Consider the following 27,549-nt stretch of genomic DNA (forward strand, 5'->3'; position numbering starts at 1 on the left):
GAGAGAGAGAGAGAGATTATTATTATTATGTGATATCATTTCAACTTATTAAACTTACTAATACAGTACGTGTATTAATCAAAATTAATATTTGAAAATCATTTTTGTATTATAAAAATGTATTTAGTCATGAAAATAAACATCAAAATACACTAATTTGTGATTATTTTCGTCGGAAAATACAAAGAGAGAGAGAGAGAGAGAGAGAGAGAGAGAGAGAGAGAGAAAGAGAGAAAGAAAGAGAGAGAGAGAGAGAGAGAGAGAGAAACTATGGTTTTTATATCCAAATCTAAGTAGAGTATAAATGGATTCTTTAAGTGAAATAATGTTTCAATGATATTTTGCTGTTTTGTATTAAAGGATATGTATACTGTTTGAGAATGCGTTCCTTATCCTTAACTATGGTTACATATAGTTTAATAGCGTAAATTAATTTATGCGCCCTCCGCTCAGAAACTAGTTCTGCGTATGAGGTATCGTTATAAAAAGCACCAAAAAACCAGTCTTAACCTTGGAATTTGCGTTGTAATCTAACCAGAAACTTAGTTTTGTTAATTATGTATACTGGAAACAAGCAATGATTTTGTCATTATTTGCGCTTTTGAACTGTTATAAACTGCGCATCCCAAGCTAGTGTATTCATTCGCTCGAAAACTAGTTCCGCATATGAGGCGTCACTAAAAAAATTTAAAAAATACGACATAAAAAGTGTCGAAAATGATCATAACCTCAAAATTTTTGTTGCAATCTAACCAAAAACTTATTTTTATTAATATACTGTGCTAAACTATAAAGGATTCTTATCATAGTATGCATTTTTTAAAAGCGTCGTTAACTCGGAGCGTCGGAAGCGTCACCATCGTAACCCAGGGCGGATTTTTCAATGAATATTTAAGAAAAAGCGTCGTAACCTCGGAATGTCGTAAGCCGGAGCCGTCGTAACCCGGGGACTGCCTTAATGAAAATACTTGTCTACTAAGTAAATAATGTAATTAATTTAAAACCACCATCAATATATAACACACACACATACCCCACATAATTCCTTTAAAATTTTTAGCATACAGTCAGTGATGTATGTACTTGAATTCTAAACACCAATATTCCATAAAACCATACCCTGTAGATTAAAAACTTTCAATCTACTCTCTTGTTCCAAACAAAGCTTTTGGTGAAACCATTTGCTGGTTGTTAAATTTCTATTTAGTTTATAACATGTAGATAGGTACTATTTCCATGTTCTAAACAACAAATGTTTACCATATATTCAAGGAATACAGTACAATTTGCAAAGGATTCAAAACTTGTCTTCGAGTGGATACTAAGTGACTATTCTATCCTACACTTGATAATCAAGTACTACCCACATGGAAAATATGAAATGAGATGTCTCAAAACTGGATTTTATAAATCTGCAAACTTGTGGCTTATTTTCTTTGAACAGTACTGAGTGATATTAAACTTCTGAAATGTTGACTCCTCTTTTATCTCAGTATCTTATCAATACCTCTATTATCTACATTTTCTATAAGTGGATCCTCAAATTGCTACCTATTCATATTGTACTGCCCTAACTTCCACTTTCTACTTGTTCATATTAACAATGCCTATAGGAGCTCTGAGGGGACTCCCCACTTGTAGACTTCCTAATTTCTTCAATTACCACTGAGGACAGCAGAGTATTTGTAGCAATTTTTGATGGACACCAGCATTTACTATCTACAATTCTTCTAATATATACCTAACATGGTCTTCTCCTATAGCTTGTGTTATTATTAAGCATATACTGCAATAACATCAATAGTTTAATGAGTCTTTCATTGCCTTTGGGTTTCAGGATGCTCCAGTATTTCTTATTATAGTAACATCAAATACCATCTGTAAATGCAAATTGTGACATAATCTCTCCTTTTCACATAGCTCAGTATTCCTAGAGCTGTTTATAAAGACAGCCTCTGATTGATTTGCCTGGCATACTTGAAAGTAAATTGACAATTGCTTACCAAATATTTTTGGGCAGCATTCCTTCAGGACCTTCAATACTTTTATAGTTACTATAGCAATCTTAATCATTTCACATAGTAATATATATCTATAACTTTAATGCTACTGCTGATATAATTCTTATTTTTTTTATTTTGGTCACATCTCTGGACCTCACATTTTCAAACAAAGTGGACCATCCACATATGCGCACTCTATATTCGTGGATTTCTCTTCAGAACATATCTACCCATTATTTGTGGGAAATTTGCATATTTGCAGTATTTTTCAATGAGAAATATCCACAATTTACGGTTTTCTATCAATTGCATCATAAAATGCACTTTTTGTGATAAAAATATTTTAAAAACCAGGTACTATATGATTATACAGGCAGTCCCCGGTTACGACGGGGGTTCCGTTCTTGAGACGCGTCGTAAGCCGAAAAATCGTCGTAAGCCGGAACGACGCTTCGGAAATATGTCTTAAAAAACGGGGGAATAAAAAGTTATAAAAACCTTACTTGTAATCCTTTGTTACACTACATGTTTGTTTCCTGTAGTTTTATGTACAACCTGGAGTTATTTTCATAAAAGAATGCTGGTTCTTGAAGGTATAAAAACTATTGTAACCTCTGGTGACACTACATTCTTGAAGTTTTATGAATACAACAATGGAGTGATTTTGCAAAATCTTGAGGCTACAAGAACAGCTGATACTATTTACGTATCATATAGACTAATAAAGTAAATGTATCTTTAAATAGGCTTATATATTAGTATCAACAAAACATTTCCTGCCATGAGTCAGAGGCCGTTTAATGAAACGAACACTTCTCTGTCCTATCTGTCAGAAAATAAACGTTACGTCAATCCCCGAGACCATTGTTGCCAAAGCGTCTCTCTCTCTCTCTCTCTCTCTCTCTCTCTCTCTCTCTCTCTCTCTCTCTCTCGTCTCTCTGATCCAATACTTTGGAAACTGACATCCCATGCTTCTCTCTCTTCTCTCTCTCTCTCTCTCTCTCTCTCTCTCTCTCTCTCTCTCTTCTCGCTTTCTCTCATTACATTGGACTGACATACGATTTGCCCTAATATACGAATGTTTTGAGATATAACAGAAAAATTTGCGAAAATACAAGCTTTGATATACAACAAAGAAATATTGAGATACGATTTTGCGATGAGTGTTAGTTGTATAGGCGACGATAAATGGGCGTTCAGTCTGTTTGTTGTTTGGTGCTGCATGTTAACACGTCGCGTCGTAGTTTCGTTGTATTTGCGCCTATTTTTCGTGTTATTTTGTCTATTTATTATTAACCATGGGTCTCAAAGCTAAAGACAAAGCAGGTGATAACGAAAAAACCCAAGAAAATGATTCGATGGAAGCAAAAACATGAAATTATAGCAAAGCATGAACGTGGCGTTCGTATCGTCGATTTGGCAAACGAGTATGGTCGAAATCCTTCTACAATATCCACGATCATCAAGCAGAAGGAAGCTATAAAAACCCCCGAGACCATTGTTGCCAAAGCGTCTCTCTCTCTCTCTCTCTCTCTCTCTCTCTCTCTCTCTCTCTCTCTCTCTCTCTCTCTCTCTCTCTCTGATCAAATTACGTACTGGATAATGTCTCTCTTTGGATACTTCGATTTTGCCAAATATTGAGGGCTACAAGAACAGTTGATTACTATTTACGTATCATATAGACTAATTAAAGTAACGTTAAACTATCTTAAATAGGCTTATATTATTAGTATCAACAAAACATTTACTCTCTCTCTCTCTCTCTCTCTCTCTCTCTCTCTCTCTCTCTCTCTCTCTCTCATCTCTCTCTCTCTCTCTGATCAAAATAAATTTCTGGATAATTTGCGTTGTAATCTAACCAGAAACTTCGTTTTGTTATTATTACTGGAAACAAGCAATGATTTTTTTCATTATTTGCGCTTTTGGACTGGACTGATATGTAAACTAGTATGTATTCATTCGCTCGAAACTAGTTCCGCATATGAGGCGTCACTAAAAAACATAGAAAAATACAACATAAAAAGTGTCGAAAATCATCATAATCTCAAAATTTTTGTTGTAATCTAACCAGAAACTTATTTTTATTAATATACTGTGCTAAACTATAAAGGATTTTTATCATAGTATGCGTTTTTTAAAAGCGTCGTTAACTCGGAGCGTCGGAAGACGCCTCTCTCTCTCTCTCTCTCTCTCTCTGATCAAATTACTGGATAATGTCTCTCTTTGGATACTTGGAATTTGCGTTGTAATCTAACCAGAAACTTTGTTTTGTTATTATTACTGGAAACAAGCAATGATTTTTTCATTATTTTGCGCTTTTTGGACTGTTATATGTAAACTAGTGATGTATTCATTCGCTCGGAAACTAGTTCCGCATATGAGGCGTCACTAAAAACATAGAAAAATACAACATAAAGAGTGTCGAAAATCATCATAATCTCAAAATTTTTGTTGTAATCTAACCAGAAACTTATTTTATTAATATACTGTGCTAAACTATAAAGGATTTTTATCATAGTATGCGTTTTTTTTAAAAGCGTCGTTAACTCGGAGCGTCGGAAGCGTCAGCGTCGTAACCTCGGAACAAGCGTCGTAACCCAGGACGGATTTTTCCATTGAATATTTAAGAAAAAAAGCGTCGTAACCTCGGAACGTCGTAAGCCGGAACCGTCGTAACCCGGGGACCGCCTGTATATTGTATAATTGTATGGGTATAGATAAGTGTGATATATATTGTATAATTGTTATGGGTATTTTATGCATTGTTGAAATATGGTGGGTGTCCTATATATAGACAGCATGTGGTAGATTCTAGAAGGTGTCTGTTGATGTATTTAAGTTGTGTTGTGACGTCATAGGCTGTGACGTCATAGACAAGATGGCGGCGGCGTCGGCAGGATGTAAACAATAACACGGGGCACAGGGTTGCCAAACTGGCGCGTTTCAGGCTAGATCTGGAGTTTTCAGATTTAATCTAGCGCCCTTGTTTTCCAATCTGCGCGGTCGCGCAATCCTAGAGATTTTTATGATTTTCTAGCGTGAAATTTGGCGCTTTATCGAAGGTAATGGAAAAATTATAAAAAATTTGCCCTGATGCCAATTTTACAAAAACAACAACTGGAACGTGTATGACACACCTTTGAATGTCTTTGAGTCAAACCCTGAGGCTATAATTATAAGATTATAGGGGTTGTTTTTCATTTCCAGGTACTTAAATCTTCCTGCATCCGCCCTGCCCTCGATCTCTCTCTCTCTACATCTTACAACAGTCCGAGTGAGAGTTCTTTTTTATGGGATAACATAGGCCCTCCAATCGCCTTTTTTTCTAGAAAATACTTATTTATTTTGTGTACGATTGCCTTTTCTCTGCTCTTTAGTTTATGTCTATAGCCATGGCTGTGAGATGAACAGGATCCAGGAATGATTATTGTAAGCCGGTGTCAAAGTCACTCTACACTTCAGTCAGGCCAGAACTTTTGTTGCCATATCGTATTCAAGCAATATTCAGTCATTGTTTCATATCTATTATTTTGTCAAAGAGAGAGAGAGAGATGTCTGTATACGATTTTTATTTTCTCAATCGTCAAACTCACTTTGTTATGTTTTATTTCATATTACCTTGCTCACCAATTTATACCTACGATATTAAGAAATCAAGATATTTGTAGAGAGGAGAAATGCCTCTAGACATGGCGGACCACCGAAAGTGGTCCCTGGAGAGAATCTAAGCAGCTTATCCGAGGATTTAAACGTACGTGGAGCTGTTTGAAATATTGACGACACCAAAATCAGATGCCACGTTGTTAGAAAATCTGATTAGTTTCTTGTTATTGCATTAAAAACTACCAGTCGTGAACCTATGTAATTAATTTAAAATTCTCCGAAATGGAAAAGATGATATTTGATATCTGTTATTTGATATCTGTAATGGGAGAAATGATTTTACCTCTGTGTTGTTGTTATAAATTTGGTTGTTATAAATTTGGGCGGATATGCGGAGATTAAGCACACGTGGGAGGACCCAAACAGCTCCCCCACCCCCAGTCAGTAGAGTCTGGTCATTTTGGAAATCTAGTCTATTGGTGACCTAGAAGAGGTTCACTTCAGTGAACCATTGGAATTCTTGTCTGCAAGTTTAGGTTACAATATGGGAAAACAGCAATACAAACAGCGCTTTCGTGCAGACTGGCTAAATGACACGAGATATAAACAGTGGCTGAGGCGAGTTGAAGGAGATGATAGTAAATGCTTTTGCAATTATTGTAAATGCTTTCTAAATTCCAAGCTCTGTGATTTAGAGAGACACAGGAATACAGACAAGCATAAAAAGGCAGAAGAGCCTTTCAGTTCTATGCGTCAAACTGTGCTACCGTTTAAGAAAACGAATAGTGATACTAAAAGATCAGAGGGAAAATTAGCACTTTTTGTGGCAAATCATTGTTCATTAAGAGTTGCAGATCATTTATCCGACATCTGCAAAAGGATGTTTTGGTGATATAAAGGAGTGTGGATCTAAAAATCAAGCGATCGAAGTGCATTGGTGTGATAAAACATGTTCTAGCGCCCTATTTCGATAGAGAAACTTGTGTGCGACATTGGTGAGAGGAAATTTAGTTTAATCAAATCGATGAGCAATGACATTACAAACTATGAAGTGTTGGGGATAGTCATAAGGTATTATTCTGATGCAAGAAGCGAGTTGTTGTATCCTTTTTAGACTTCATCGAGCTGAAGGAATGAAATGCAGCGGGAATTTGTGATGCCCTGAAAGCTGCTAAAAGCAAACGTGGTTAGACTTACTAAATCTCCTTGCTCTGGGACTGATAATGCCTCGGTGATGGTGGGAATTAATAATGGTGTTTATGCAAAACTGAAATCAGAAGTGCCAAATTTAATTTTAGTTAAATGTGTGTGTCATTCAATTCAACTGGCCGTGTCTCATGCAGCTAGTGTGTGTATGCCTCGCCACCTGGATTATATGATAAAGGAAACATATAATTGGTTTTCCCATTCGTCACTTCGACAGTCGAAGTATAGAGAGCTCTATGGTGTTCTCAATGATGGCACAGACCCTCTTAAATTAGTGCAGTGCAGTGCAACAAGGTGGCTGTCAATAGAGATGCAGTTACTAGAATTTTAAATCAGTGGCATGAGCTAAAACCTGCATTTTGAATTGTCCCGTAACCAAGAACGTTGCTACACAGCAGAACAATTGTATTTAATGTACACAGACAAAGAAAAACTATGTACTGCTCACATTTTTAAAACCCATTTTAAAAGAAGTGCAAGCAGTGAATAAGAACTTTGAAAAGCAGAATCGCAGGATCCAACAAAGTTGCTAAAGGATCTAATGCACTTGATTAACTCTCTGTGTTCTAAAGGTTGTCATCCCTGGAAAAAGAGTTTCAATGGACACTGTGATTGAAAATTTCTTGGATCCGAGGCCTTATCTAGGTATGAATGTGAAAAAAAAAAAAAAAAAAAGAATTAACTGAGAACTGTTTTTCCTGCACCACAGAAACTGCGCATACGGGAGAGGTGCACTAATTTTGTGGTTTGAACTTGTGAAACAGCTTCGTCAACGCCTACCAGATAACGTCGATGTTCTGCAGTCAATGTCATTGCTCAGTGTCTCGAGTGTCTGAAGCCTATTAAGCCTGACATAATTGAACTGTCTAAGATTCTTGTGGGAGATAATGCCGAATATCTTACCAGTGTTCACTTTCATGGAAAAAACTCCATCTTACAGTGGACAGAGACTGCCAATACTTTGAAATTTTGGACGGAAGTAGCAAACTACAGAGACTCCTCAGGTGAAAATCCCTTTAAAGAATTAATCTGAAGTAGCGCTCTCGGCCTTAGCTTACCACAACTCTAACGCCGATGTAGAGCGCTCCTTCAGTCACATGAATATGATAAAGAATAAGCTTCGTAACAGAATGCAAATCTCGACATTGAATGCCATAATGTCTGTAAAGTATGGATTAAAAATAAGTGAGAAGTGTTGCAATACATATGAATTACCAAATGAAGTACTCAAGGCAATTGGCACTATGGAGGCATACAATAGTTCCTTAGGACCAAACACTCAAGCTGGGGCAAGAGGAACAGCCAACCCACAGTAGGGCTGGCTGCAACCTGTGATCTGGAAGAAGATTGGGAACCTTTTGATCTGGAGGAGGCCTAATTGTGGTGCTACTAGCAACTAAATGTTTTTCTTCCCCCTCCTACTATTACTATTGCTACTTAATTTTCTCGTATTAATTCCAATTCAAAATATACTACTTATGAAATTATAGTACACGAGTTTTTTTAGTCTATGCCTTTGTTCAAGACTACAACATTTAAGGTTGAAAATAAAGATGTATCTAACGAGAGAGATGTTTTTTATTCAATTCACCACATTAAGATTGATAAGGAATGTCTAATAAAAAGAATGATTAACAAAGAGAGTAACCATACTATTATGAGATGTGCATGTATGAATAAACATATACACATAGAGAGAGAGAGAGAGAGAGAGATAGAAAGTCTTTAGTTAACCAATCTTGTATTGGTAGCCAAAGAGCAATGGCTGATATATAATGTGCCAAAAGGGGGTAAAAAGAAAACATACTTTATAGCCTTTATGTGACCCGAATATTGAGAAATTGATAGTTTAAAATCTAGCGCTTTCCTAGCGCTTTTTAGGTGAAAAGAATCTAGCGCCACCTCATTATTCCATTTGGCAACCCTGACGGGGCAGTAGAAAGCACGTGTGGTGGTGTGTGGTTGGTAGGGGAGAGCTCTCGTCTGGTAGGAGTTGTTTTTTTTTGGGTCGTAAGTCTTGTGGTGCTGGTGTTTTAAGGTGATTTCTGGAGTGTACTGGAGTTGGAGAAAGCGTACAGGTGGGTAGATTATTCATTTTTATAGAGAAAGAAAGGAGTTAGGCTAGGCCAAAATTCAAACTGGTAGCAGAGCGTGGTTGATCAAAGATGCCTGGATCCGACAGTGAACAAAGGGAGACTACTAGATGGAGAAGGGAATGTCCTAGGTTTAGCGGGATACAAGAAGAATACAAAGAATGGAAAGGTCAAGCCGAAGATTGGCTATTGTTGTATGGAGAAGATACAAAATACCCGGCGATAGAAATGAGAATGAGCTTAAAAGGGAAAGCCCGAGAGCTAGTGGAAGCATTAGATAAAGATAAACTTACTGGTACAGAGGGTCCAAAGTTAATCCTAGAGAAACTAGATAAAGCCTATCTAAAAGACTCGGTAATGGAGAATTACGGTAGAATAAAAAGATACCTTCTAATAAGAAGAGCAATCTAGTGAATAAAATTGGGCGGGGACTATTTAATTAGATACCTTGCTATAAGAAGAGAAATCATAGTGAAATAATGGCGGACTACTTAATTAGATACGAAAAGGCAGCATCTGAGTTGAAAGAGCAATGGGGAAAGGCGGCGCTTTGAAGGCGAAGTCAAGGAGGGTATCATGTAATAGAGCAAGCAAATCTCACGGAAAATCAAAAACAAATGGTATTATCGGCTTGTGGGCAAGAAAAGCTAGAGTACGGAACAGTGTCGCAAACAATGAAAAGACTATTTGAGGATTAGGGACTAAAGAGGAACGGGAATGGTGGGGTTCGTCAGAAGGCAATGCCAGTTCTGGGTGGAGGGAGGGAGGGAAAACCAAAGATATCGGGGAAGATGGAACCGAGGAAGGGGGGGTAGAAATCCTATAAACAAAGAAGGGAAGGTAACAGTATGTGCAATATGCAGCTCAGAATGGCATTGGGCTAGGGATTGTCCTCAGAATTTTCATAATAGGAAGAAAACTGAAACAAGACTAGAAGAAAATAAGGTAAAAACAGAAAATGGGACAGAAGAAGAAGAGGTTTATGTAGGAGAAGTTAATAAAATAGTGGAAGCATCATGGGAGGTGGTTGATGCAATTTTGGACACAAGGTGTAAATCAACAGTTGCGGGGAATTGTGACTAGCACGTATTGTCATGGATTTGAGTCAGGAAGAGTTGAGAGAATGAGGGACACTAGGACAGAGTCTAATAAAGTGTTTAATTTTGGTGAGACATCTTATAAGTCCAGAGGAATAATAGAAATACCTGTGATACTAAAAAAACAGAAAGTTTTATTTGAAGACGGAATTCTGCAAGGTGATATACCCTGGCTGATAGGTAAGCAAACCATGAGTAAAATGGGTATGACCCTAAATTTGAAAAGAAAATTGTGTCATAGTAGAAGTATTAGGGGGAATGGGGGAAAGTAGAAAGTTAGAGTTTAAGAGAAGACGAACAGGGTCATTTAAGAGTGCTATAAGGAGGAGGAAGGTAGAAGAATTATACTGGAGGGTTGGAAGGGAAAGAATCCGAGGGAAATTAAGAACACAATGAAGAAAATTATTCATTTACAGTTTGGTCATGGAAGTGGAGATAAAATATGGAAGCTAACAGAGGAAGCACAAGGAGTAATGGGTTAATCGGAAAAAGAAAAAAGAGGAAATAAGAAAGTTACTAACGGAACTGATTAAAAATTGTGAGGTTTGTAAAAAATACAAAAGAAACCCCGCCAAACCGGTAGTAGGCTTTTCTTGGAGTAAAACGTTCAATGAAGTCGTAGCGATGGATGTGGGAGAGATAGAAGAGAGAAAGTTCTTGGTAAATAGTGGATATGGCAACGAGATATTGTCAGGCCTGTTGGATAAAAGATAAGAAACCAGAAACTATAATAAAGATACTTTTTTGAGTGCTGGTTTGCTATATTTGGAGCACCCTCCAAAATATTGTCAGATAATGGGGGATAATTTCAAAATGAAAAAGTAAGGAGGATGGCAGAAAAATCAATAGGAATAAAAGTATTAGCCCAAAGCAGACAGAAATCTCCGTTGTGGAGCAACGGATTATGTGAAAAGACCGTAGGCATGATCAAGGGAAGTGTAAGGAAGATGATGGAGGAAGAGGAAGTAGATTGGTCCCTAGCTTTGAAATGGGTAGTGAGTGCTAGGAACTGTTTAATGAATAATGGAGGTTTCTCTCCCAACCAATTAGTATTTGGAAAAAACCCTTCACTGCCTAACTAATAGGAGAAGAAAGTTCTAGTCCTGCAAGCAGAGAAAAAGGGATGGAAGAGGGTATGGTAACGGGACACACTGAATGCAATGCACAAGGCCAGAGAAGCATTTATAAAAAATGAGTCCTGTAATAAAATAAGAATAGCGCTAAATCAAAAACAAAGATCAGAGAACATAAATTTGAAGAAGCAGTGGTGAGGAGATGAGGTATTCTATAAGAGGGAAAATGAAAATGAATGGAGAGGACCTGCTCAGGTAGTGGGAGTATCGGGGAAAACAATAATAGTCAAACATGAGGGAATTCTTTAAGAAGAAAAGTAGCTAGGATACATGTGACAAGGATTCAACGACGATCACCAGATAGACAGAGATATCGGCTAGAAATAGATAAATCCCATGGGGTGAAATGGTAGGTCAGATGGCCCAAATGAAGGGAAAGTAGATTGGCTGGAAGGAGAGGAGATAATGGGTGAGAGAAGGAATGCAGACACAGAAGAGACTATAGAAAGAGAGGTGATAGAGGAAACAGTGGAGATAACGGGCAAAGTGGGTCAATAGAAAGCGAGTTAATGGAAGAGATACCAAAATTCAAAAAGGGAAATAGAGTTAGGGCTATAAACAATGATACAGGACAAGTAGAAAGAATGGACTATTTTAGGTCTTGCAGGAAAAAGATCAAGCCAAGCATGGGCTGATTCGTACAATATACGAGACTCACAGTCAGGTGACAAAGGGTGGGTTAACTTGAGGGATTATAGTCAGGTAGAAAAAATTGAAGATGAAGAGGTGTTGTTGCTGGGATTTGAAAATAGAAGCATAATGGAAGCTAAAGAAAAAGAACTTCTAAGTTGGAGAGATAACCAGGTATATGAGGAGGTAAATGATGTTGGACAAAAAGCTATATCTACAAGATTTGGATAGTAAACTGAAAAGATAAAAAAGGGGGGGAAACGGATATGTAAAGCAAGATTGGTAGCTAGAGGGTTTGAAGAAAGAAATGGCTGAGTGGGAAAAGGATGCTCCCACATGCAATGCTGAAATTTTTAAAATTCTGTTCTACAACCCATAATAAAGGTGAAAAAATTGGGAGGAATTGTTATACATTGGATGTCAAAACTGCATATTTACAAGGTGACGAGATACAAAGAGAAGTGTACTTGAAGCCACCAAGGGAGATGGTTGGAGGGGATTATGGAAGTTGAAGAAAACAGTCTATGGGCTCAAGGATGCAGCAAAAGCATGGTATTGTAAAGTGGTGAAAGTAGTGAAAGGAGCTTCAAGGTGAGAGAAGTAGACTAGAACCTAATATATTCTTTTGGAAAAAGAACAATAAATTTGGAATGGCATTTTGTGTAGCACACGTAGATGATTTTTGCTGCGGAGGAACTGAAGAATTCTTAAAGGAAACGATTGGGAGATTGAAAGGGAAATTGCAAGTAGGAGAACAAGAGAGTAAAAGGTTCAAGTATATAGGAGTAGTAATAGAGCAGAAGGAGAATAGATTTTCCCTTAATCAGTGGCAGTATATAAATTCCATAAGAGAACCAGAGGCTAGAAGATATACGGGTAATAGAGTGCTAGAACAAAAAGAGTTAACAGAGTACAGATCAGTGGTAGGACAGCTGAATTGGGTATCACTACACATGATGCCAGAAATATCATATGATATTAGCGAATTAAGTAAAGCATTTAAAGAAGGAACAACTCAGGATATGAAGAAACTTATTAAAATTGTGAGAAAAACTAAGAGCATGATGGGCGAAGTTACAATAAGTGAGATGGAAGAAGAAAGGGTTTTATTGGGAAGCCTATGCAGACGCTTCATTTGGAAACATAGAAGATGGCCATACTCAACTGGGTTATATTATTTCTTTGACAGATGGGAAGAGGAGAAGTCCCATATGGTGGAAGTCTAGGAAATCAGGAGAGTGGCAAAATCCACCATTGAGGCTGAAGCCCTGAGTTGGGGAAGCTGTAGAAGGATTGATATTTCAAGCATTTGTGGGAAGAGGTAGTAGGAGGGAGAAATTTAGAAGCCTTGGTTAACACTGATAGTAAAACACTAATGACCGCCATCAAATCGAGCACTGGTGTAAGTAGCAAGAGATTAAAAATAGATATTGCTGCAATAAGGGAAACCATTGAATCCGGGGAAATAAAGGTGGTGAGATGGATAAAAGGAAAGGAGCAAGTGGCTGATGTGTTAACTAAAGCAGGAGTTTCAGGGGAATGTATTAGAAATTATGTAGAGGGTAAAGAGTTGGAGGACGAAGGAAATTAAGAGGGGAATACTAGGTTAGGAAACAGTTGGAGGGGAGGGAGAAAGAGATAAGTGTGATTATATATTGTATAAATTGTTATGGGTATAGATAAGTGTGATTATATATTGTAATTGTTATGGTATTTTATGCATTGTTGAAATATGGTGGGTGTCCTATATATAGACAGCATGTGGTAGATTCTAGAAGGTGTCTGTTGATGTATTTAAGTTGTGTTGTGACGTCATAGGCTGTGACGTCATAGACAAGATGGCGGCGGCGTCGGCAGGATGTAAACAATAACACGGGGCAGTAGAAAGCACGTGTTGGTGGTGTGTGGTTGGTAGGGGAGAGCTCTCTGTCTGGTAGGAGTTGTTTTTTGGGTCGTAAGTCTTGTGTGCTGGTGTTTTAAGGTGATTTCTGGAGTGTACTGGAGTTGGAGAAAGCGTACAGGTGGGTAGATTATTCATTTTTATAGAGAAAGAAAGGAGTTAGGCTAGGCCAAAATTCAAACTATAAACATTTTTAGTGGGTTTTTCTTGAGTTTTAACTAACAAAATAGGCAGTTTTAAGCATTTTTATAGGGGTTTCAACTATTCACGGATTCTAGCTATACTGTAGAGAACAAATACAAGAGATCAGAAGGAAAATAAAGATGGTTGAGTATGCGATCATTACCAATGACAAGGAGAAAAATGAATAAAAAGCACAACAATGTGACAAGTATACGTCTACCCTAACCTATGATTAAAAGTCCAATAAAGTTGAAAACTACTTGCACCGCTTCCTTCCCACCGGTCACAAACCAGAATATATTTACTGCCTTTTTCTTATATGTATCTTTTATTTATGTTAATTGAAAAAGAAACCCACAAAATCACTTTGTAACTTGTTTACTTCTAAGTATTTACATTTAATTTTACTCCACGAGTGTGGAGTAAAATTAAATGTAAATACTTAAAAGTAAACAAGTTACAAAGTGATTTTGTGGGTTTCTTTTTCAATCTTCAGAAGAAAACTGAAACGTATTTTGTTTACATTTTTACGTTCGCTTGCCCCGGGAAAAGGAAAGATACTAAATTTGGCAATTTGGCCCCATGGATTGCATGATAACCCCTGGTAGTTACCAAACTAAAGGGGTGGTAGTAGTCTTATGTTCTACCCAAGGTTTTACCTGCATTGTGGGAGGAAGGGGGGGAAGAGGAAGTTGGTCGCTCGGTGCATTGCATCCTTAAACCTCAGCCAAAGAGTACCGCAAAGTTCTATTTACAGGGTTGCATCAGAACCTAGGACACTGTGTCCTACCTGGCCACGAGTGCATCATAACTAATTTCATGCTAGGATGCCAGGTTCTACCTAGCTGGGAGGGATGAATCCAGGTAAAAAATAGTCACGGAAAAAAAAAAAAAAAAACCATAAAAGCATAAACAAAAGACTGTAAATAACAAAATGACCTCTAAGAAATATTGTGAATATTTTCTTGTGACTTTATTACCAGTTACCATAAATTAATGTGACTTTGTTTTTTTTTTTTTTTCTAGGCAATATTTAGACATTTTCTCCTGTGACTTCATTACCAGCCACCAGGAGGGCCAGCACCCTCCCTTACCATTCTGTACTACACCTGAATCTGGTGGGTCAACAGTTATGGTCTATCAACAGGCGGTGGCTCTACTTTTCTTTCAGTATTTAAGTGTAACCAGTTACAAGGTAATTTGAGGAACATGCTATCGCAAGAAAACCACATGCATGATGATGTCCATCTTTCATCAAATTTTTTTCAACCCACTGATTCACATAAGATACAAATATAGACTACTTGGATTTCTGCAAGTTTAGCATTATACAACTAGGGCTATGTGTTCTGTGCCATGATTTGTTAAATTAGCTGATATTTAATATGCATTCCATGGTAAAACTTTACAATAGTTGCGCAGCCTGATTCCCGCCAGTCGTCGACCATGACAGGTTCCTCATACATAGATAGACCTAACCTTTCCTATAATGCCAGGTCCTGATCTAACCAGATCTTACCTACCTAACCTAACTTGGGGTGATGTACCCTAACCTGGCTGGGGCCTGAACTCCCCCAAAAAAGGCAGTATCCTGTCCAAGCAGCGACAGGCTGGAACCAGGCCACGCAGCTATGTATTGTAAAGTTTTACCCAAACTACATCTAGCAAAAGTCACAACTGGCTTGAATTAAAGCTTAAAACTGAGTAGCCATATTATGCAAGATTTTACACTATATACATATATAGTATACTATGATATATAACACATATGGTATACATATATCAATATTTATACATGTATACACACACATGGTATATATAGGTAGTACTACTTAGCCTACATAGGCTAAACAGAGTAGTACCATAGCTAGTACTACTACTAGTTGTTATTGTTTTTGTTATACTATAGCTACCTAGTCCTAGTTGTTGAAATAATCAATAACCAAGCAAATTTTCTGCTAATAATGATTTATTGAAAAGAAAACTACTTATGATCTATTAATCATATCCATGGAAGGAGGGGGGGGGGGCGGCACGTGACCATTAGCTATCTATGAACAGAGGTAGTACCTAGGCTATATACCTACAGTAGGTATATAACAAATGAAAGATGTTGCCGCTGAGTGCCGGATGGGGGGAAGGACATTACAAAGAGCCCTAAGCAATGCCTACAGTGCACCGCACGAGGAGCACTGGCGGCACTACCTCCCTAAAACAAGAAAGCAATACGGCGACAAGAAGCCGGCTTAACCAATCTCAACCTAGCTACTCAAATACGCCTCCATTTAGCTAGCCTATACCACACTCTTAAAGAACCACCTTATTTCTCACCCAGTTTAAACTCGTTCAGGTTGACCGGACAATCCCTTATTTAACGAGAGAGTCTCACTATATGCACGAATGATCTCGGCTTCACGACAGAAGGCGATGAAAATAATTATTATGGCGTTGAAAGATGATTTGCTTTAACTTGAAGTCACAAGTTACTTGACGCCTTGGCAACAGCTGATTGAATGATTCGAACTTTTTGACATTGGGTTGTTTTGTTGTGGTCGAGGATGATTTGCAGTAGTGTTTCTCACGATTCGGGTTTGTTTCTTACCCACAGAAGGAGAGAGAGAGAGAGAGAAATGTTTCTCACGATTCGGATAGTGTTTCTTATCCAGAGAGAGAGAGAGAGAGCGAGAGAGAGAGAGAGAGAATAAGTTTCTCACGATTCAGATGTTTCTTATTCATAGAGAGAGAGAGAGAGGGAAAAAATCTTTCTCACGATTCAGATAGTTTCTTAAGCCGGCCATACACGTGCAGTTTTAACTGACAGTTATGACTGTGCAGTTATAACTGACACAGTTTAAACTGACGTCAGTTAAAAATGAAATGCACACACACGCACAGTTCAATCCCTCAGTTTTTACCATGGATTCCGAGAAGTACGATCTTGCGCTCTCGATGTATTCTTTGTAATGCTACAAACAAATAGAAAAAATAAAACTAAAAAGCGTAAACAGTGGTGCAAAAAGTGGTTACTGAGGCGAAATCAATGTTCTGATATTAAATTATTAAAGGAATTAAGTGAAGAACCAATTGATTTTCTCAATTATTTGCACATGACTGGAACTGTACCAAAAGTTGCTTTCGCTTTGTTTACGTGCTATCTCAACAAACTGCACTCACCGCTACCACCAGTAGAAATGAGAAATTGAGAACTGTACAGTTACGAATCCCCCCACACACGCTCAGTTCATTTACTCCTTTCAGTTAAAAATATGAAACATTGCATTTGTCTCAGTTTAACTGTACAGTTTTGTTGAACTGACGAAATGAGCAACTGAGATACCCCACACACGTGCAGTTTTAACTGTCAGTTATAACTGAACAGTTATAACTGTCAGTTAAAACTGCACGTGTGTGGCCGGCCTTATCCACACACACACAGAAAGAGAGAGGAAGAGAAGAGAGAGAGAGAGAGAGACGAGAGAGAGAGAGAGAGAGAGAGAGAGAGAGAGAGAGAGAGAGAGAGAGGCTTTGGCGTTATTTCAGATTTTTCTTGTGGGGTGTGTGGGTGGCGAGCGTAGCTTGGAGGAATAATAGAGGGGTTGGGGGGGGGGGGGCGGGGTTTCATATAAGTTTTTTCCTGTTGGGGTGTGGGTGGCAAAGGTTTAGAACTTATGGTATGGGTGGGGTAACGAGCTGTCAGCTGGGGGGTAGGGGGGACTGCAAGCTACCACCCTCAAAAATGTTTTTAAATTTGTGCACACAAACTTTGGAGTGAATTTTACTGTTGTTGTTGTTATCATTATAAAACATTATATCAAAGGATTGGGGGCCAAACCAAGTCTTGGGGGGACCATCAGTCTTGAGCAGGGCTGGGAAGTGGGTGGCCCCCAAAATGACGATCCTAATAGAAACATTTATACAGAACTTCAAATCTGCATTACCCAGGTCTTCTCCCATTGTTCCATTTAATGTTTCTGAATTTGACACAAATAACATGGCAAATGAACCATCTCACAACACTGGCCACTTTATAAAAAAGCATTTAGTTTAAAAGTAATTGTGGGATATAGTTCTCAATAACGAAAACTATTGAGTAACATTTCAAGTAACTACATGTAATGATGTATTTAAGTCACTATGTAATGTATTTTGCAACAAAAATTTTGATAATTTATAATGTTTTTGTTTGTATGGTGCTTTTACGTTGCATGTTTGTTTGTTTGTTTGTATGGTGTTTTAACGTTGCATGGAACCAGTGGTTATTCAGCAACGGGACCAACGGCTTTACGTGACTTCCGAACCACGTCGAGAGTGAACTTCTATCACCAGAAATACACATCTCTCACTCCTCAATGAAATGGCTGAGAATTGACCCCACAACCTCCAAGGTGGGATGCAAACACCATACAAACCACGCCACTGAGGCACTATATAATTTATATTGCAGACAACTGCGATAATTGAACTGGAAGACAACTCCCTAACGAATTACGTATAATGGTTTGTTATAAACAGCAGAAAACAGTATTTGTCACCCAAAATGTGAAAACACATTTGTGCTGAGGCACAGCAGTGGAGGTTGGACAGGAAGTGGGAATGAATGTTAATGAGGCTAAAGAGAGGGCGAAATTTGCAGAGCCGTTTTGCCATAAATTGCTCTTTCAAGTTTATTCGCACTTCTTTTCCAACATCCTCCCGTTCAACTATTGCTCCTTAGTACCTCCCATCAGATCAAAGACAAGAGTAGCACATATTTTGCCTCAAACTCTGGACAGCAATAACGGTTACCTCCAGTTTTAATTGCAATATGTCTTGTACCTTCATCAATCTCCCTTTGGTCCCTCTACTTAGCTTTCTTTTAGCTGTTCAAAATAAGGACCTAAATAGTCTTCTGCAAAAGCCTGGCAGTGCAACTCAACATCTTCTTAATCTAATTAGTAATCAAAACAATTTACCTGCATTTAATAGGTAATAATTACCATCTTCCAAAGGGTTGGAGTAAAAAAATCATACCAAAGTTCTTTTTATTAAATTTCATTCTATAAAAAATTATACAATATCAAATATTACAAAGCAAAGGCATGTTATTTTCTCATGGTGCAACAAAACCAATTAGAGGTAGTCTCCTTGTACAAAAACCATTTTGATTGTTTTAGTATGCAAGAATTGTAAATATTTCAAACTGTCCCTAAGGTACACTTTTTTGTGTATAAAAAACTTACAAAGTTTAAAGGCAACAGTAGTTTCAGTTATATCATTGTGAAAATATCCTATACTTCAAGATTTGTTCTATTAACAACTATGAAAATTCTTTACATGAAAAAAATTTCCTAAAGTCGATCATTTTAATAATCTGGGAAGTTTAAAGGCTTGTTTACTAAGCACGTCAGTGAAAAACTGATAAAACTCCAAATCTCAGGAAAACCTCCACTGCAAAAAATCATCTTTACATTGTTGCATGGAATTTGCACATTTCATAGTACAGTATCTACAACCTTATAGACCCTTCTGTTACCACTCCAGTAAGCACAATCATTGAAACTGACACTAAAGCAACTATAGTAGTTCTGGGAGCATTGTTTTGTAATCAAGTTGAATCTGCAATCTTACCTTCCTTCGTCACACCAGCCAAAATGAAGTGATGCATAAATTTTTAATTAGTCAATTATAGAAATTGCCAAAAATTAACAAATCACTGACAGAAGGCAAAATAATGCACCCAGTAATTTTCTACAATCCATGGCACATATCTACAGACTAGAGCTTTGTTTTCTGAGAACATGCCTTTAGTTAGTTAGTTCTACAGGATGTGATACACCTGACGATTATAAAAGTTACAAAGAGGCTTGGATTCTCTCTAATAAATAGTTACTAAAATAAATACAAAAATATTTGTTCTGTATTAATGAAAATACTGAAAAAGATTCAGAAAAGAAAAGCCTTACTGAAAAAGATTCAGAAAAGAAAAGACTAAGTTGAAAAAGAATAGATCTAGTTACAGAATTTTTTGAAAGACAAAAAATTGGCAGAATCGATGATGACATTCCCATTTGAGTACAGCCATCAGAAAAAAAAAAAAAAAAAAATGGATCGCACTATACAAACAAAACCATTTTTGTAGTTTCTGAGTAGTTACCAACACAGCTGACTGGTAAGCAATAATGAAAAATAATAAAACAAAAGAGGAGCATCCTAAACAGAATACTCTGGCAAAAGTCACTGCTTAGATGCCCTGATATTGTTCAAAACACATTGTGGTTACAGCAAAAATCTCCCAGTCATTTCAAAACAAGTTCAGTGCGTGTGTCTCGGTAAATACCAGGCACAGACATAATCAACATTCTCATACATACACCCCTTTTAATTTTCATGATCGATACAAAAATACAAAACATTAAAATTACATGAGTAACAAACAAAAATTGTGTACACTATAAAATACCCCTTCTACTTCGAGGATAGAATAACCCACCCACCCCCCAAAAAATTTCCCATCCATCTAAGAAACCTTAAACAGAATTTATGAACGTAAAATTGGCTCAAATTTTCCATGCTCACCTGGGGTATGTTCAAATGTAAAAATGTCAAGATAGTGTTTAGTCTTTTAAGAAACATGAATTCATCCCTATGAATGGTTTCCTGCAAAATCCAAGCACAGGCATTAAAAGGAATTTCCTGCGAGACTCTAGTAAAGAGATTTACAAATTAAGACCAAAACGTAATGTGCATCATAATGATTTGATGTAAAAGCAAACTAAGGAAATCTGAATAGAAAAACTGGAGACAATGAAAGGAAAAGGATGCATATGTATAATGTATATATGGTAATATACATAGCAATAGTAAAAATAAAGTGAGTATTTATACATTTCACTGAAAAAAGGTAGGCCGACTTCTATATAAAAAAATAGTGCAAATGAAGTAACATGTGTATTCCATCATAATTTAACAATAAAAAAAACTTAGACTACAAAGATAGAACTGGCTTTACAAATTAACAGTTAACAACTATGAAAGAGCACCAAGTGATCTTTAACTGTCCTGCAGAAAAAGGATCAGGATTCAACAGGAGAACGAGTCCAAATGAACAAAATTGCTCATTTTGGCATTTTGTCAATGATAAGATGCAAAGGTTTCTCTGAAGAAACAACCAAAAGCACACTGAGGCTTGTGACCTACATAACAAGAGCCAAGTCTTGTACAATAAACCTTTTCCACCCAAATGAGAAATGGTACCAGAACAAATTTACTGCCTAGACCCTCATAAATGCATACTATGGTACTGTATTACTGACTAATACTATTCTGTAACTTTATTTTTCAATTGCATTACCATCCAAGTGCAACCACAAAATATGCAGGTTCCCAATAACAAACTAGTCTGAATATGCTAGGAGTTTATACTGTTTATTACACAGAATACAAGGCTTTCAAGTGGGGTTGCAATAACTCAAAGGTTAAGGAAGTGGAGGGAGAACACAACAAAAGGGAGAACACAACAAAGTAAAAATTAACATAAAATTGATCTATGTTCCATTAATCAAAGCTGAATCCAATACTTTTATAGCTACACAGCAAAATATCTGAAATATTAGGAAGTCTAAGAATAAAATCTTGTGTATTTCCTTCCACTCCTGCACATTTTTTTGAACTGATAAATGTCAGTGTTATTAGAATCATTCATGTCATAGGAAGATTGACTACTTTTTCTTACCCAAACCCACCTACAAATTAAAATAAATTTCCTCCAGTTATTTTATCACTAATTCACCAATCTCAAATCAAAGTATTGTACCTTTTTAGTGTGTTACTTCAGTATTGACACCCTAATGAAGCATCCACTTTTAATAATGTCTAAAGCAAACATAGTTAGGTACAGAAATGACTATCAAAGTATTGTCCCTCAGGGAAACTGACATCACAAGCTGTATAAATTGTCATCCTAGTTTTGTCAAAGATTGATTTAGTCAAACTGGCATTACAACAATAGCAGTCACAGACACAATCTGCTGTAGAGACTTTCCCATATGGTTTACTATTTAGAAGGACAAATATGTAAGGTCTTACAAAATACTTGTTAAAACTTTGTAGTGCTTACATTACAGCCTAGATCCACTATATTCACTGAAACGGCCAATGTGTGACATACAGTATTGGAAAACATAGAAACTTTCTATGGACTGAACTGAATAAAAAACTTCATGCTGGAATTCCATAAGACAGAAATTTGTGACAACCACAACTGAAGTTCCTAACAATGAACTAAACAAGCTTAAAAACCTGACTTATATGCAAAATTCAATCCTGTTTTAATTAAAATTCAAAAGCACTAACGAAAACCAAAATACCAAAACTGAGAACTTCACCTCATCAACCTCATGGAGTCAAGTTGGCTTATTATCAACAATCCCTTTCTGAAAAGTTGCAAAATCTCATCATAATTAGCAACCTTCCCTTTCGCAAACAAATAAACTAGACAAAAAATCTATCAACTAGTTAGAAGAGGGTACTTTAGTAGCATTTAACACCAAAATAATACTTTAGGGCCCCAAGGGTTTGTAAAGACTGCAGGAAGACAAGTCAATTTATCTTACTCTTTCATGAGGTAAAGGGTACCATTCTTAAGAAGATACAAAGGCTTTCTTTGAACACCTGGTGTTTTGTCCCCTTCATTGTATCACTTGTTCTGTTTGGTCTCTTCACACTCACCTGTCCAACTTCTATCAGTTTTACTGCATTTCAATTTAAGCTTTTAATTCAAGACCAAAATTCTTTCGGGTGAGCCCTGAGTCTACAAACGTGAATCCGTGGTCTCTTTCCAGTACAGTAATTGATAGCCATAATCATCAAATAGAACAATAGCAAGTTTTAATTTACAATTAAAAAGAAACAGAAAGTGATAATTACAATTAACGTTCATGGGATCATATAAGTCTGTGGGATCCAGATTCTACTTGAATCTGCCCAATTCAAGATGGTTCACTTCATAACTTTCATTTAAGATACTGAAACTAAAATGTAATTTTGTACGAAATGCAACTAACAATTACATAAATTCTGAGAAACCTTACTTCATATCCAAAGACAAAATAGCTCCAAGTTACTGCATGTGATGTGGAACTATCAGAACTATAACTGTGACATCTTCATGAAAAGGATAATTTTTTCCCAGCATTTTGCCATTTTGCAAATGTGTGACTACATTAAATTACTTTAACATTGTCTAGTCAAGATATCCTTAAACAAAACTTAAAAAGCTAACAGCAATGAGAGAGAAATTCTGAATGTATATGACATTCCCTTAATGGCACTAGCCAAGCATTTTCCACAATACTTGGAAGTTTGTTAAACTACCGTTTGTCATTACTCAAATTTACAATAGAAGGACAGTGATCTTAAAGACCGTCATCTCCAGAAAAAAAGTAGCCAAACAAATAGAGGAAAAACATGTTTCCCTTCAAACTTTAAAGATCCTATTTACTCAACTGAAAAATTTTAGAGGCATAAGTATCAGTTGCTCTTCATTTAAAAGATCCTTAAAATTCAACATCACAGCACAGTAATTATAATGTAGAAATATAATCCATAGTATAAATTTTCACCAACTTGTGTACTTCCCATTTCTCATTAGGGTTGTAACTTTTGTTTACTCTTAAATGAATTGCATACCTGTAACATTCATACGTTCTGTATGTAGAGAACTCAGTTCACTCAAATCTGTCGTCAAATAATTCAAGAGGCGATGTGTTGACAACAAAGTTCAATACACTAAGAAACATTGAATACTTTTTTCTCACTTAGAGACTGAAGAAAATCCATTTTAATTACCTGTACAATAAAGATGAATAAATTATTAAGTAAGAAGAATAACAAACTAAAGAAGAAAAAATTCTGATCAAATTCTTTCCAATAATTAGGGGTCACTTACTTCATAAAATTCTTCACATTTTTGCAACAATTTCAGAACAGGGCTAATATTATATGGAAAGAGGTTTTTGGACACAAGCCGATCGATGGCATAACGTAAACGAATCAGGACAGTCATAACTTCTTCTAATCGGCGGCCACAGTGGGAGGCAAATTCTTGCCAACTGCGGCGAATAAATTTGAGGTAGCGGAGCAGGTAGAGAAGGAATGACGTCTCGTTTGAAACTAAGAGGTCCAAAAGAACGTCATGTTCCAGATAAATGGTCTCTAAAAAGACCAAGAAGGTTGTGTGTGGATTGACACAAGCATGAAGTTCGGGCTGTTGCCTGCAAAAAAAATATTTCTATTTAATATTTGAAAATAATTACTAAATACTGTAAAGCAACCAAGTCTACAAATCTTATTACAACCACCAGAACAATAGTCAAGCTCTAATGCATTACTAATTCAACAAAAGACTTAACAATAAAAATTTCATGCATCCAAATTATTAGCAAATATATTTCTCTCTCAAGTTATATGTATCATAAAATAATTATTCCTACTCCTGCTCCAAATATTACTGTAATTGCTTTACTAATCCAACTCTACAAAGCAATAAGCAACTAACTGTGGTATGTAATGCATACCCATTTACTTTTAATATTCCTGAAAAGATAAATACAAAATATGTATTCCAACACTACATATATACAGTGAAAATAACCTAAGTACATAATTTCTTAAAATGTATACATCTTACAGTTGCCTACCTTATGCGAATCCCTAGACCTGTGAAGATGTCTAATCCACACACCATTGATTCAACCAACCAGTCATCTTGGTCAGCAAAGAGTCGTACCATCCACTCTGCCATTGGAGCCTCAGGGTGGAATGGAAGTTTTGATTTGACAAAACTATCAACTTTGCGCATCACTTCCCTTAGACTACGTTCTATAATGGCCATATCAACATCTTCTGATCCTGAACCTCCGGACCTGGAGGAGTTTTCTGAAGAAGAATCGCATCGAGTTTCCTTGACTGTCACTGCAATAGCTTTCAAAATGACTAACACTACTTTGTGTAAAATAGTGCGCTCACTCTGGTCAATTCCACTAACACTTCCGGAACTTGGTCCTGCACCGATATCCATTGCATTGGAGCCGTGGTTTGGTAATGTACTGTGTTCCGCTGGTCCTCCACAAGGCACACACTCCAACAACCTTCTATCTTTCACAGCACGGATGAGGAGGTGAGCCAAGTTACAGGGCTCTTCTGCTAATACGTCCTGGAGGGCCAGCGTACTCCCATAACACAAGACCTCGTTATAAAGGTCAAGCACTTTTCGCCACACTATCGTATGCGTGTGCCGAGTGAGAGGAGTCATGAGACGCTCTAGTCCTGAGTAAAATTCCTTTGTATCAGTCACAGAAAGATTAGCTTTGACTGATATTAAAGATTCCCAAAGTGTTAAAAAAGATACAATAACATGTTCTCTTTCAGTAGAAAATTCATTTATTAGCTGCGTTAATCTAGACACTAAAAGAAACCACTTGCAATCAAGCTTTTTAGTTGCCACATACTTAACTTCATTAGCCCCCTGTGAATCAGCTGGGGTTAGAGTTATCTTTGCACAATCTCCTGGCTGTCCTGTGTCAGCAGGCTCTGTTCCTTCCAACGGATGCTCGTCTAAATCTTTCCACTCGATAACTCTCCTAACAACTTCAATTGAATGACCCATTTCAATGAGGTTGGTAGACATGGCAAGATTGTCTACTAATTTTTCCAAGACAATTTCACTGGCACGGCCACGTAACATCAGCAAGAGAGAGGACAGGGCACGAGAAGACGAATAGCTCACGTACTTATCTTCCGAGGCCATGAAGCCAAAAAGAATGTCAAGAACAGCCCCTTCATTATCTGCCCCCGCTGCAACCACCTCACTGATGCGAGAACATAAAACGCCTCGACTCTGCTGCCTGAGAGACACTTCAAAGAAAAGAGTGAGCATACTAATGTACAAAAGTGTTTCGTCCCGAAGCTGTAACATGTGTGACACTGGGTGTGATGAAAAGCAGTCATTACAGACAGCCAGTGTGTGAAGGATGTTGGGAAGCTGCAGGGAACAGAGACACTTTCGTATCAACTGGGCATGGATTACCTCCAAGTCCCTTCTTGGCAGCAGCTGCCCCCCACTGTCATCCCCAGAGGGGGGCAATTTCACCCTTTTCTGCTGGGGTTCTACCATTTTCACATGATTCACAATGCTGTTCATTTCACACCTGCATGATTCCGATGCCTGTCTCGAGTTCTTGGGCAGACATGTACACGCACTGACACGTCTGAGAAATCCTCCATAGCACAATATTATGTACCAGGGTTTCAGCTAGTACTATAATACTGTCACCTGGCTGACAGTATTCTGTGTCTGCAAGCGTAGAATGGAGGTGGCAGTATGTCATGATGTTTCCATTCAGCATTCATCTTCAGAACAACTTTCATCTCCATGTGTTGGACTTTCGCTGTAGGACAAGTGGTGCCATGATCCTGTAAAGTTTAAATATTTTTAGTTTCTCATACAACGAAACAACATTTAGGGTAAAAATAATCCATGGGAAATCTTTACTAAACACAAAATGATTACATACCTGGTACAGTAATAAGAAAAACTGGTAAACTGAACTTGTTTAGTGATGATAAAACTAGCAATATGGATATACACTTTAAAAAGAAAGAAGAAATTTACAGTTCATGCTTGTTCTCAGCATGGAACCATTATTCCCAAAAAAAGGAGGGACAAAATGCTCTGCCAAAGATACTGCAGCAGAAATTGACATTTTAGCTAGGATAAAGCATACCTGAGGGAGTGGGAAAATCTTTACCAGAAATGGATGTCTAAGGTGCTGTAGGTCTAAACAGATAACACACAAATCATCATCCCAATTCTTTCATATTTGCATCCAATACATAGGAAATCAGAGGAACAGTCAACAAAGCATTGTGTGTTAAGCTTCTTCATCAAATACCTACAGGTTAAATGGGTGAGACCAATTTGAATATGGGATAACATTACACCCTTTTGGAATGAATTTCACTACAAACCAGTTTGCTTTAGTCATTGGACATATTTGATTCATTATCCAAAGCTTTGCATTTATTAATGCTAACGAGTTTTAAAAATCTTCAAATCATCCTGTCTCATGATTTTGGAAAGAAATGTTCTTGATCTGCAACTTCCAGCCAGCAATGAAAACACCAGGTATTAAATCTAAATTCAGGTACACAGAATTGGGAGACAGCGATATTCAGTGTTACTCAGGGGTCCAGGGGTGGGGCAAAAGCCCCTGGCCATACAAAGGCATGGCACCCTGGTTAGGAAGATAAGGTCTGGTTAGATCAGGACAGACAATTCTAGGAAATGTTAGGAATTCTCATGCCTTCCCATCTCCCTACAATGCATCTGCTCCCTAAATTCAATAAGTCCATGAGATTGTTATGTGACAACATAAAATTTATACAGGGAGTCCCCGGGTTACGACGGGGGTTCCGTTCTTGAGACACGTTGTAACCAGAAAATCGTTGTAAGCCGGAACATCATAAAAAAATCCTAAGAAAAATGATATTGTTAAGATACAATAAAGTTTTATACATACTTACCTGGCAGATATATACTTAGCTATAGACTCCGTCGTCCCGACAGAATTCAAAACTCGCGGCACACGCTACAGGTAGGTCAGGTGATCTACCATTCCCGCCGCTGGGTGGCGGAATCCCGACCATTCCCGTTTTCTGAGCCAG

At 37.3% G+C, this 27,549-nt stretch overlaps 2 protein-coding genes across 3 annotated transcripts in view; one reads left to right on the top strand and one right to left on the bottom strand.

The window, feature by feature from the left end:
• LOC135200447 (gephyrin-like) overlaps positions 1-27,549 on the top strand; it is a 191,488-nt gene that overhangs the window by 59,221 nt on the left and 104,718 nt on the right. The gene's annotated exons all lie outside the window — the stretch shown is intronic.
• LOC135200452 (protein lines-like) lies at positions 18,858-27,475 on the bottom strand. Its single transcript, XM_064229117.1, has 2 exons — positions 24,525-27,475; positions 18,858-24,098 (listed from the first exon to the last, which is right to left on the bottom strand). Exons 1-2 carry the CDS (start codon positions 26,024-26,026, stop codon positions 23,759-23,761), a joined length of 1,842 nt encoding a protein of 613 aa, XP_064085187.1. The 5' UTR covers positions 26,027-27,475; the 3' UTR covers positions 18,858-23,758.

The sequence above is a fragment of the Macrobrachium nipponense genome, chromosome 23 (genome assembly GCF_015104395.2).
Source record: "Macrobrachium nipponense isolate FS-2020 chromosome 23, ASM1510439v2, whole genome shotgun sequence".
Taxonomy (NCBI): Eukaryota; Metazoa; Arthropoda; class Malacostraca; order Decapoda; family Palaemonidae; genus Macrobrachium; species Macrobrachium nipponense.